At 37.5% G+C, this 14,007-nt stretch overlaps 1 protein-coding gene across 2 annotated transcripts in view; it reads left to right on the top strand.

Moving 5' to 3' along the window:
• The first annotated feature begins 6,373 nt into the window (after nucleotides 1-6,373).
• Nucleotides 6,374-14,007, top strand: part of kcnip3b (Kv channel interacting protein 3b, calsenilin) — a 44,731-nt gene continuing 37,097 nt past the window's right edge. The window contains exon 1 of one of the 2 annotated variants that reach the window (XM_024276122.2): nucleotides 6,374-6,669. In XM_024276122.2, coding sequence (XP_024131890.1) covers nucleotides 6,664-6,669 — 6 coding nt within the window. In that variant the 5' untranslated portion in view covers nucleotides 6,374-6,663. The remainder of the gene's footprint in view (nucleotides 6,670-14,007) is intronic. The other variant, XM_024276120.2, reaches the window with a different exon arrangement.

Genomic DNA, 14,007 nt, shown 5'->3' with positions numbered 1-14,007 from the left:
AGCTCGCCTCCACAATAAGTCTGTGGTGTTCCTGTGCTGCTATGGGTCCACTTTGTTGGAGCTTGTTAATGAAGCGAGTGTGTTATCGGGGTCGACCACTTGTCCAGTTGTCTCAGTTTTAATTATAGGAAAGAAAAAAACTATTTATGGCGTCTCAAACTTGGGTGTTTGACTATACATTTATCTCTTAATTTTTGACTTTTTAGAACCAAAAAACCCCAAATTGTTTTATTTTATGCAATATTTTCCTGTCAGTTGGCCTTAAAGTTATTTCTACATTTTGTAATGGTTGGGAGGGGCCAAACTTTACACAATGAATGAACAGAAGCTCATCAAGAAAACCCTACACTGCAAAGACTGTTGGGTTTATTCAGACATGATTCCAAGCCTTGAAGCTACAGAAAAGATCTATTTTTAGCACTTCTAAAAATAGAAATTCTTCTCCATAGAAACGTGAAATCCAGAGGGGCAAATTACTCTCAAGCTGCTGCCATTGTGTGTGTGTTTGTATATTTTTAAGCTGTTCTTCCTTTTTTTTTTTTACTTTTTTTTATTTTTGCATTTGTGATTACTGAGGCTGCCGTAGCGCTCCAGCTGTGAAGCTCTGTCTTGGGAACCTCCACCCACAGCAGACGAGGATTTACATTTCTTTGATGATCTACCCACATCCACCACCGTCCTGCCTTTTAGGCTGCTGTGAGTGCAGGGGGGGCTCCTAGACATCAGTGCAGCAAAGAAGGGAACCCTGGGAACCATTTTAGGAGGAAGTTGATGCAGACAGAAGGAGAAATTCTGTAAAAATACCTTATTCTGTCTAATTTTACTTAATTCAAAGGGAAGTATTTAAATATATTAGTATTTTGTGCAGTTTCCTGTAAAATGCATAACTTTAATAGCTTTTAATTTTTATCACCTCAGTGAAATGTTACCTGGTTGGTCACTGAGTCTCATGTCAAGTGCAATACGTTTATTTGACGAAAAAAAATCAGACAAAAATACATCAAAATAAAAGTTTTTAAGTTTATTTTAAAAGAAAGAAAACTTTGATAACAACCAACAGAGTGAAAACAACAGAAATCAACAAGATCATGTTAGTAAAAAGTATTAAATTGATTGGGAAGTAAATGATCTATTTCTGGTAAACTTTCTCTTCCTGTTGTGCTCCAAACTCTTTTCTTTTTCATGTACATGTGATGCAGACAAAAAGACGTCCAATCACAAGCTTGCTTCTACCAGGTCGGTAGAAGGTCTGCCAAAGTCCATACATACCATTTCTAAGTTTGAGTCAAACTTAAACTAAATATTGCAGTACCTCAGATGGCCACTGGAGGCTGGGTTCAAAAGGGAGCCATTTTGAATTAAGCTTTATGCCGAAAAGTACATTTTTTACTGTATCAGTATGACTTCCATTTTCTGTTAAATTTGATGCAAATCTGAGAGTTTTTGTAGAAAGTCGTGCAAGTTTTGAAGATAAAATACTTTTACAAATTTAACTGCTAATGTTTTAGAAATGTAAATAGCACTGCTTTATGTTATGCTGCAAATCACATGTGTCAAAGTCGAGACCCACTCTGGGTAATTATGTCTGGCCCACCATTATATTTTATTGTTATTCATGGCCTGATGTTATCTTGCGCTTACAACTTGTATAATTTTGACAAAATATATTTTTAGGGAGAGTAAAATATTGAAAGTTATTTAAGATTTAAGTTGATTTATTCTAGAATAATATTCCTCCTTGTTTTTATTCGTAGTTATGTAAAAAATTTAGGTTTTTGAAGTTTAAAAAATTTAGTTTTAATGTGTTCAATAAATGTTAATCTTGTTCGGCTCATGACCTAAAGTTTTGGATTTTGGCCGCCTTGTGTGATTGAGGTTGACACCCTTCTGTAAATGAATGAAGCGGTTGAGCAAACAGGAGAGCGATGAGATTTGGGATCAGAGGGTTCCCTGATAGACTCACAGCGCTGCTCTGATGTCTTTTACTGACAAATTTTAATGATGAAAAGATCAAACCGTGTTTTTACAAGCTGGATTAAAAAAAAAAAAAAGCATCATAGATCACAGGCTGTTCAACCCCACAGCTGTGCATGAGGTTAAAAAGAGCAGCCTCGCCTCTCTGGATGACACATGGGAGGAGAACTGGGAAATTTCTCCAACCTATAGGAAAGTAAGACCAAAAAAACACAATCTGCTGCTATAGTTATTCAAATTAAACATAAAATGAAACCATAAACTAACAAACCAAGAAAAAATCTAATATAAACAAAATTATGAATCTGTCTTAGGTAACTTCCTGGAAATCCTCAGTATGTTTTCAGGAATAGTACAGAATCAAACAGAGTTTAAGTTGCCTCAAAGCTGTAGAAAGCTCACAAAAATGCACAGAAACATGTTTTTGGTGACTAATAGGTGTGTGTTTTTAATTAAACAGATGGCCTTCCCTAATGAGTCCCACAGGCTGTTTACATTTCTAGCTGTTGGTTATGCAATCAGCTTGGAGTGTAAGGATTCCTGACCTGGCGTGATTGCTGTTTAAAACGTTGCTGCAGTCACTTCCTCTGAGCCCTGGGCTGCTTCACCCAAAGACAAGCTTCCAAAGATTCATTAAGTTCCTCACAGAGAGTCCATGGATTCTCCAGCAGGACTTTAATTGCATTTCTGGACCAATAACTCGCCTGACAATCATGCAGTGTGTGTACACACACAAGAAAGATCCAAGAGGGAACCTGGACAAGTTTATCTGACTTCCGGAGGGATTGGATGGGAGAAACTGAGACAAAAAATGTAAATTGGTTAATTTTCTGCCTTTTTTTAAGAATTATGTTTTAGGGGTATCTCACATTTTAGGTAATAAAGCATCATCTGATTTACCGAAAAATGTAGTTATCTAAAATGATATTAGCATGCAAATGCACGAGATTATGCTCAGAGCCACTGAAATACAAGACTCTGATTTCTGTGTTTAGGTTGAAATTTGAATCTATATTAAAAACAGGAGGTAAAGTGCATCAGAACAAATATATTCACTTATTTACAGAATATTTTCTTTTAATGCACAAATATAGACATTTATATTGACTTTAACTTGCAATAGTTGCTAGATTGGATTAACTATAATTATTAAACTGCACTTTTAAGTCAACATGACACTCCCCTTCATCATTTATGGTCATGAATCAACAGTAATTGAAGAGTTTTGTGATAATTAGCCACAACCACTGCTGTAATTTCTTAACAGACCTATCCTGCTCAATAATTTACAGCGATTTATCATTTAAAACAATTACAGGGTGATGTGTTAACTTAACACATCTTATATGATCTCAGCTGTGGGATAACTTCAATTATTCATGCAGAATTTATGCATCACTGTAACACTTTTTGCTGAGTTTCCCGCTGCTTAAAAATGCATGAATATGTGCTTGAAACGCTGCAAAGTACCTGCTTAAACTAAATATTTACATGCAGCAATAATATGTAGCAACCTACTTTTATGGGTATATACATTTTTTAGCGAGAATATTTCAATTTTAGACGTTTATTTTGACCTTAAACTCCAAATCACTGAACAAAACAGAGAGCTGAGTTCCAAACAGAAGATGAACAGAGACGTACCATGTAAACACAAGGGTGAAGTAAATGTCCTCTGGACTGTACCTGCTCCACAGAGATTCTGCAGACAGCTGGTGACTCAGTGATAAACATGCAAATTCAGATTACAGAGGAAGCCCAAAGAGAACCAAACTGGGGTCAGAAGTGGATTAGACTGAGGGATTTAGGCTGTAAAAGCCTAAAACAGTAAAGACAGACCAGGAATTAAAACACATGCAGAACATAGAATTTAAAAATCCTCCCTCGTCTGTTTTCTTTGGATCTTTATTGTCCACTGGGTGAACCCAAACAAAGTCAATCAGCTATGCAGAACCATAAGATACTTCAGCTGGATGTTTCCTCAAAGATCATAACTTCAAAGTATTTACGATTTCATTGTCTACATTTGATCCAAACACTGATAGTCTGTGCACCCTTAAGTCTTAGATACCTCAAGGGACTCTGTGAGAGTGAGAGGATCAGTGATGTTTTTGGTCATGTTTTGTTGAGTTGGTTCATGTTCACAATCATCTCAGCTGTTTTCGTTTCTATTAATTACCTTCAGTGTATTTAAGTGTCTGGTTTTCAGTTCATTCGTGCCAGCTCATCTGCTTTGTCACATTTTTGTTTCTCCATGAGCTTCTTTCATTTTTTGTTTATTTTTTAAACGTCTGACTTCCTGCATACTGGATCGTACACCACCAGTTCCTGACAGTATCACCTGTCCACCTTGGATCCAACATGAGACCCGACTGTTATGCAATGGCAGACCACGTTAGTTGAAGGATTTTTGGCAGTAGTTTTTGAGCCACACCGCGCCACATCCAACCTACCTGTTCTTCAGGGGGACTGCGGTTCTCTGGGTTTGCTATCCCTGAGGAAGGTCGTTATTCATTCCGTTTGACCCTGTCTCATGTCTCAGAGGAGTTGCTGAGGCCACTCCTCTTCATGTACCTGTTCCTGAAGAGGGTTACTGGGAGTACTTCTCTTCATGTTCCTTGTCCTTGATGATGGTTGTCGTTCATCCCCCTTCGTCATGTCTCCAGTCCCAGAGGATAGTCAGTTCCTCTTCATGTTCTCTTTCCTTGAGGATGGCCGTCGTTCATCCACCTTGACCATGTTTCATGTCTCAGAGGAGGGTTGCTGGAACCGCTCCTCTTCATGTGTTTGTTACTGAGGAGATTTTCCAGGGTCACTCCTCTTCATGTTCCTTGCTCTTGAAGGTGGTCGTCATTCATCCCCCTTGGCCATTTTTACAGTCCCAGAGGAGAGTCGGTTTGGCAGTTCCTCTTCATGTTCCTTGTCCTTGAAGAGGGTCATTAGGATCACTCTTCTTCGTGTTCCTTGTCCTTGAGGATGCTCATCGTTCATCCCCCTTGGCTATTTTTCCAATCCCACAGAAAAGTCAGTTGTGCCACTCCTCTTCATGTTCTCTGTCCTTGAGGATGGTCGTCGTTTATCCCCCTTGACCATGTTTCATGTCTCAGAGGAGGGTTGCTGGGGCTGTTCCTCTTCAGGTGTTTGTTACAGAGGAGAGTTGTCGGGACCACTCCTCTTCATGTTCCTCGTCCTTGAGGACGGTCGTCATTCATCCCCTTTGGCCATATTTCCAGTCTGAGAGGAGTGACAGTTAGACAGTTCCTCTTCATTTTTCTTCTCCTTGAGGATGATCGTCCTTGATCCACCTTCCCCCTTGTTTGGAGTCCCACAGGAGTGTCAGTTGGTCAGTTCCTCTTTATCTTTCTTTTCTCAGAGGATTACCATTGGGATCACTCTTCTATTTTCCCTGTCCTTAAAGATGGTCTGCAGTCATTCCCCTTTCCTCAAGATTTCCTGTTCCAGAGGAGGTTCGGCAGGGCCACACCTCTTCATGTTTCTTGTCCCTTAGAATGGTCATTGTTCAATCAACTTGACCATGTTTCCTGTTCTAGAGGAGGGTCGCTCCTCTTCGTGTTCTCTGTCCCTCCGGTTGGTCTCCGTGCATCCCCAATGACCACGTTTTGTTCAGGCTCACACAGTTTTCCCTATGTTACCCATAACTACATACTCAATGCTTTAAGAGTTATGATGGCAGGTTGCTGTTATATTTATGGTCAGAGTAGCCATTTTAGATTGAGTTAGTCATTAGAGGACATCTCTATCATGGAGCAAATTACTCTAATCTCTGAGTTTCAGAAACGCTGAGGATGGTAGATCATTTCTAATGTTTTTGTGCTGACATCAAACATCTATTCTAATTCTGAGATTTTTATTTGTAAAAGAAGAAGCTCCTCGATGAAGGTAGAGACATATTCTACCCCTGAGGAGATCCAAATTGAACAGCATCAGAAGGAGAATCGCCTGCAATCCCAGTTGCCTCAACAGCAAATCATTGCAGAATTAAAAATGATGTTTATTCTTTGGGGTGATAATTTATTATTCCAGCTATTGTTCACAGTGTTTTCTTTTGTGAAGCTGAACTTATTTTGTGCATTTGTAAATAAAACATTCAGATTCAGGGAAAATCCAGTGCAAACGAGAAGCTCAGTGTGGAAAAAAAGAAAAAAAGTGTCATAAACACTGTCGAGTTTGATAATATGAAGCTCTTTTTCTAATTGTTGAAGTGTTTAAACGCCATAGAGACAGATTTTCAAGCCTTTTTAAGGTTGTTAACTAATTACTCTCAACAACTGTGAGTTATTGGCAGATGTTTGAGTCTTTTATAAGCCATTAGAGGGAGTTCATTTAATGACATCACAAATTGGCACTTGTGAGTCATTAAAACTTGATATTGAAGCTGCTAACGAGCACGAGGACGTGCCAAATTAAGCAACAGATATATTTATGAGGCGCAAATCCGAGAGCATCTCATGCCAGACGTGTGAAACTGCCAGTTCTCCTAAATTGGTCCACACTTTCCAAATGACATCTGATTGTGTAACGTGGATTTCCACTTGTTTCCACCTCCCCCGTCACCCTGTCCCTCTGCGTGTGTGGATGTGAGCGCGCACATTCCTTCGCATCCACAGGCGCGGTAGTTGGAGGCAGAGAGGACGCTCTCCGCTCAGATCCGGAACACCGCTCACTAACATGCAGGTAAGGACACAAATTTTATCACAGAACTGAAAAAAATGTGGTTGTTGCGCGATGATGGGTTAAAAAAACGCGAAGTCGGGCTTGGATGTCCTCGCCTGGGTACTTGTTGGATCATTTGGTTTGAACTGATCCTCGTTTTACGCGCGTCTGCGAACCCCGTCGGCGCATTTTGTGACCACTTTGGATGAAAGCTGAGTTTGGGGAGCGAAGTTATGTAATCGCAGCTCTGCGGGAAGCTGCTCTGCTCTCCGGACGAGACGCGTCGCCTCCAGCGCGCAGCAGAAATCCACAGGACAGACGGCGAGTTTCCCTCCAGCCGTCAAGGTGCAGCTTTCCGGAGAGGACATTTTTGTTTTTTATTTTATTGAACTGTGTGGATTTGCACACATGGAATCTGGCTATGAAACAGCTGAGGGGATTAGTCCTTCACGACACGCACAGAGCCTGAATCTCATCAGACTCTTTGCATCCTCAAAGTGATGGAGCACATTCTGCTGCTGGGACAGCTGCCCTGCTCCACTAAGTCTCTTTTCTGGCTTTCAGACAAGAACAACCTGTTACAACATGCAAACTCAGTCATGTTGGGATGCAGGGCTGCCCCAGAAAACAGCAGTGCACGCCAAACAAATTTAAATATATTCTTCAAAAAAGAAATCATTGTGTGTTCTTTTTCATCCTCCTCTTCCAAATTATAGCCAATTTTTTGATTTCCTGAAGAGTTCTTGTCTCGTTTATGTTTTTTTTTTGTATTTCTTCTCATATAATTTTGTTCTCATTCTTGTCTTGAAGCTTCTTGGTGTGATAGTGACTTTTATTCCTCCTGCAAAGCAACTAATAATTCAGTTTATTTTCTGGAAACCCACATTTCAAAGATCTCATCTGCAAAGTGCATACTTTTGCATAAAATCATTGTTTTCTCAGATTTGTTTATTATGTTGTAGTAGAGAATGCTGCTGATACAGCAAAGCACACTCTAGATTTAGACAATTAATTTAAGTTTTCTCTCTCTTGTGTCTCAGTGGTCATTTGAGAAATTTGTTCATAAGTCGTCTCACACTTTTGATATGTAAATCTCCTGTTTTTCCTCCACATTATGTAACGATGGTCCCTTGACTCCGTGCTTCTCTTCTCTGCAGACTTGTTTAGTTACTGGTCTGTGCAAATATTTCACATCTGTGTGCTCAAGTACAGTCCACGGCGTAAACCAGCGAGGCTGAGGCTTCTTTAAACGGACGATGCTCCCCATCAATCATTTAGTGGATGAATTAGTCTGTCAGTAAATTCTGGACCATCGGTTACACAGAGATAATCAGATGCAAAACTAAGCAGTGTGGATTTCCGATGACCTCATATTTGTTCTTTTGTGTCTGTGGAGGCCTGAATGTGCAGAAGCGTATTTATCGTTTCACATGGCTAGTTTATGAATGTTGTTAAATATCCCCATGATCATTTTTTGATTACGAATATTTAGTTTTTTGTCAAAATTTTTAAAAACTTGTGTCGTTTTTTAGGACATCATTTCTGCAGAGGGTCAGATCATTAGAAATTTGCCTCCGAGTTATGAAGTTTTTTGTTCTTACTTACCAAATCCCAGTGAGAGCCACCAAATCCTACTTATTTTTTTAGAAAATGTATTTTATTTAAGTTTATGTGCTCGTTATTTATAAAATAAAATGTATCTTTCAAGTATTTCCAATTATTAAATTGAAATAAGTTATATTTTTCTTTAAATAACAAGTTTAGCTTTTTTACTTTTGACAGCAGCACATACAAAGTCCTTTCAAAATAAAATTCCCTTTCTGTCAAATAAGATCCTCTTGTTGCAGCAGCTTTACCTAAATTTAAAAGTCAAGAAAACCAAGTCAGACACCATTTTCCATCACTATGACAACAAGTAGACGCTACTACGCAGCATAGATTAGGATACAGTATGTGCCCAACTTAACTAAACTATCTGTTTACACTCTCCTGCTCCTCCCAACCCTCACATTACCGGTGCAACAAAAATGGCGAGAAATATTGGAGCTATTCAGCCATACAGTTTTGAGGCAGAAAACAATGGATCTATTTGTTTACAAGGGGATGCATCAGAATCTGGGTCCACCCAGAGCATTAACTACATCACAAATGTGCTCTTATTCAAATGGCATTTTTGTCTGCTCCTAAATCACAACAATTTGAATAAAGAAATACCCCAAAAATGCTAATTTTAAGCTAAAATGTCTTAATATATGTCCTCTATCATGAAAAAAATGCCACAAGAACATGTTAAAAACACCAAAAAATACATTTTCATTAGAGTGGGTCTTACATTTTCTGTCATTTAGGTTAGATAAAAGATATTTTAAATGAAATCCAATGTCTCATTATTAAAAAAAAAAAAAAAAAGAACAAAGCAAGCAATAAAAAATGCAAACGAAAATCTAACAATTTTAAATATTTAGGAATAAAACTGAATGTTTCTGTTCAATTGTCAGGACAGATCTGCAGCCAAAATTCTGCTTCTCCGTTAACATGATCATAAAATCAAACCTATGTTAAACCGAACGTTTTAAGTTTGAAGAGAGCTGAATCATTCTCCCCAACGTCAGACCAGCTCCTGTGGTGCCTTTCCTACCCCCCACCCCCAATTTACATTTTTATTTTCACTCCAACCTTTTTTCCAACTCCCCCTTTCATCAGCCCTCTGCCGCTCTTATTCTGCCTGGCTGGGTTGTGTGAATGAGCAAAAGGGAAGACCACTTCTTTCCACCTCAGTCAAACATCTATGCTCGCTGTAAGGAGATAACAGAGGCGAGGGCGATGGGAAGAGGGGAGTTGGGAAGGTGTCACTCAGCTGCGATCGTCGTGTCCGGCTGGTTTAGGTTCACACATACACAGAGGTGATCGACTGTTTGCTCCAGCTCTCACTGTGAACACAGAATTATATCACGCAAATCCTAATAAATCATAACTGCACAATGTAGAAACTTTTTATTATTTTTATTACCGTATTATTATTTTATATTTAAACAATTATTTATCTTTCTGGTAGTACTGGTCAAAATATGGCCAACAATTAAGAACGATGTAAGCTCTGGCTTTTTTGAAAACATTATAGTTTCTGTCTATCCATGAGTGTAAGTTAACCATTTGTCGTGGTTGACAAGCTGATATCACGATGTCGATACATTATTGATGTACTGTACAGGTGAAATATATAATTTATATTATTAAGCATTTTTATTATGATTTTTGGTTCAGAAAATGTTAGAAATCCTCAAAATGAACTAAATTTTGTTGGAAAAAAGATGAGATCTTTCATAGTAATGAGCACTGTGTTGCTAAAAAGGCTCATTTAAATGATCGGATGTCACTCTGGATTTATACGCTTGTTTATAGGTCTCATCAAAACATACAAATTCCTCACTTTCTGAAAATAATGCTGTTTACCTGACTTTTCTTGAGACATCTTGATAAGGAGAAAATGGTTGTCCTTTCTCAGTTTAGCTCTGTTTTGCTGGAGGTATTTTTCATGCAATGGGAGCAAATATCTCTCTAATGTAAACTTTCAGGCTTCATATCAAGCAAATAAATGCCTGTAGTCTGACTTCAGCATTAGTCTTATTATTGTGTTGCTTGGTTAAATATTGAAATAATTGCTTTTATTTGTTCCATCCAATAGAATTGGTGTGAATTCTATTGTTTGTTTTTATAGTTTATTCATCTGCTGTGCTGAAGTGATTCTTCGTTTTGCTTATATAATGAGATGAAAATATCAAATTATGCTTATCTTTCACTCTAATAGTTGCAAACTTTATAAGCTGAGACTCTGCGGCTGGATGTCGCATGGATCAGGTCAGTGGCGGAGCAAGACGATTTTATTTGGGGTAGGATAGTCAGGTGGATCAACAATTCACAGATCGGACCACAAATCTTACTTTTTAATATAATATGTTTGTACAGTTGCTGTATGTATCTCTTTTTACTGGATGTATTGAATCAAAATTATATTTTTATTTATTTAACCAGTAAGGGGCCATTGAGATTAAAAAACTTTTTTAAAGGGAATCCAGGCCAAAAATAACATAATCAAAATTAAAATATGTATTAAATCACCATAATTTGTACCTTTTTGCTGTAGCTCCGCCCCTGGATCAGGTGCAGAAAATAGATTTAAAGGTCCATTTATACTTTAAAAAAATACAATATTTAATGACATATTCTGTACACACAATTCTATGAAACACAAGTGTCCAGAAGATTGCGGCAGTTTTTGTTCATCTTTCTTCTTTGTTGACATGATGATCTGACATAAATCCTACTAACAACCCTACTGCAGTCCGTCAAACTCACATGACCAATAAACAAGGTGGAATTTTCCTTTGGAACAGTCAGTCTAGTGTTGCAGGTTTCCTCAGGGCAGCACGTCAATCAGAACAGTCACACACTGTCAGCCTGCACAGATCAATGACTCGCACAGCACACACACACAGCACACACACACACACACAATGATTCATGCTGCACCTGATATTGTTTTCTTGGGAACTCACCTTTTAAATAGGTGGAGTGACTGGTAGATTTATGTTTAAATAATTGAACAGTTCTGGTAATACTATCCTTTTTAATGGGGAAAAAAGAATGAGGGGACACTTCTGATGGTAATCATGTTGAGAAACACAAAAGTGGAGTCACACAAATCAGAAGGGGTGTGTTGGTTTGTGCATTTAAAAAAAATGATTTTTTTGTTTTTGATTGTAATTTCTACCAAGATCGATTTAGCAAAAATAGACCAGATTCTTAATGTTTTTTTATACATTTTATTTATAATGTTGATTCAAATTAAAGACCCACTCCACTGAAAATTGTGTTTTTAAAATGTTCTTTTAGCATTTTTCTCATGATGGAGGACATGGATAAGGAAATTTAAGCTCTATATATTATTTCTGAGTATTTTCTTTATTCAAATTGTTGTCAATCAGGAAAAAGTGCAGCTGAAAAAATTATTTAGCAGTGATGTAAGTGCTACAATCGGTGGGCCACAAAGTCCCTGCTCCACTCCATTCTGATGCATCCACTTGCAGACAAATAGATCAATGTATGTCTTTGTTTGAGCTGGCGTCTGGCTCAAAAATGTACAGCTGGATAGCTCCAAAACTGTGTCCGGTGTTTGGACTTTTTGTCAGTTCTTTCATGTCCCCCCAGGAAAAAAGCCTATTGGATCATTTGTGGTACTAAATGCTGCAATAGAAACCAATCACAATACATATGTTCTCTATCTAAATACTCAACACATTTTCAAATGGTTGTAAATTAGTTTAAAAAACAAATATATATGAAATTCAATTTAGTAGAATTGTTTGCCAAAAGCAGCAGTTTTAAAATAACAAGTCAGTTCATTAAAAAATGGGAAACCAAAATCCCCTGAGGTGAAAAGGTAATACTTTGCAGTAAAGAGAGACACGGAGAAGGTAAACAAATCATATTATTTATTTGTGAATGTGTGTGAGTGTATCAGAGATGTAGGATGAGAGGTTGTTAGCTAAAGTACGGTTTCTCTCTTGTTGAAAGCCTCCCTGGGGCATTAATTCTGTCTCCACATGAAAACTCAAACATCAATATAATTCACACTCATTCTCACACTCTTACACACTCACACACACAAACACACACACAGCATGCAGTCCATATGGATGTGCTATCCTCCCACAGACACAGTGATTCGCACTGACAGCCATACTGAGAGGCTCAAGCGCTCGGGACACAAATAGTATCGGCTTTCGACCGTCAGCCTGGTCACGTTGCTTCCATCATACAGTTGAGTACTCATACACAGACGCAGAAAGTCATGTCACTGGAACGCCTGGCAATGCTTACGTTTCAGCTTACAGCGACGGTTCTGTTTTTAATTTTAGGCAGGAAAAGTAAATGGTGGCTGAACCACCTGTGAGCTTGTCAGCTTCAGCCTGACTGCTCTGGATGGGGTTTTATTTGTGGCTTTGTTGCATTTCTTTTGTTCTACTTTACAGATTCTCATCTGTTGACATGACAACACCATCTGGTCTTTCCAAGAAGACCAGTCAATGTTTTCATGCTTTAAAAGTTTTGTGATTCAGAATCTTTGAGGTTGACTTTATCTAAATATGAGTAAAAATGTTGCAATTAATGAAAAAAACCCAACAAAAGTTATTTAAAGAAAAACCTTTTGTGACAAAACGTTGGTGTGACAAAACTCGTCTTTTTGATGGTTTTAACATGTTTTTGTGACATTTTTCTCATGATGGAGGGTGCATATTTAAACAATTAAGCTCAAAATTGCCTTTCTGAGGATTTCTTTATGTACAAAAAGTCAGGTTATGTTTAGAAGTTAGTATAATTTTAGAAAAAAAAAGCTGCAGAAGAGCCAAACACGAGCTTTCAAGAAAAGTGAGAAAAAAACGTTACAAAGAAGATCGCCTTTAAAGGATAAAATGAAAGTAAAATCAATTAATAGTCACAAATCCTCATTCATTAAGAAAACAAAACTCCTCCTTTGAGTTTAGTTGGTAAAATGTTCAGGAAAAATTGACTTTCAATTGTTTTTTGTTGAAAAAACCCCCAAAAAAGACAAATTTAGTTTTTAGTTGTTGATTAAATGCACATATACAATTTATTGGTTTAATATTTTATATTAAATTAAATCAAAGCATCAGAATGACTTTAAAATCCTCAAGTTATTTTCAAGCCAACAAATTATAAACAGACAAAATAAGAGGTAAACACATTGACCCACATGAGTCAATATTTAATCCCACCTAACTTCAAGAAGTAAAATTATGTTAATAAGTCTAGAACTGGAAGCTGCTTCGATGTGTGATGCCAGATTGCCTCATCAGACGCACCAAGAGGACTAAACTGTTCTTTGCTTTCACGATGAGCAAAATTAAAGTCTTTCCAATCCAATTCAAGTTAAAGAAAATTGTTGATTTTATTTACTTCATAGATGCAGTATTAATTTTCACTCATTTCTTATTACAATGGTTGATAAACGTATGCGCTTCTGGCAGAAACACACCTGTCTGACGGCAGCTCGTCAAACACTCATAGAAAAAGTTATTTAATTGATCTACATGCAAAGATCCCATAATTTTCCTGGCACAGAAGTATTTTTGTTTGGAGTTTAATTTTTAAAACTATTTTTTTATTTTTACTAATCACTAGAAATTGTAACATTTAGATAAAATAGTCTCATTCCATTTGTGTGTGTGTAATTCTTGATTTGTAGCTCACACGGAACATTTTGTTATTCTTTACACTTGAAATTGTGTATTTACAGGTACAAAAAAAATACAAAATATAATTTACTTAAGAGAAACA

The sequence above is a fragment of the Oryzias melastigma genome, linkage group LG9 (genome assembly GCF_002922805.2).
Source record: "Oryzias melastigma strain HK-1 linkage group LG9, ASM292280v2, whole genome shotgun sequence".
Lineage (NCBI taxonomy): Eukaryota > Metazoa > Chordata > Actinopteri > Beloniformes > Adrianichthyidae > Oryzias > Oryzias melastigma.
Note: the sequence above shows the minus strand (reverse complement) of the source record. Positions and strands in the feature narration are given on the sequence as shown.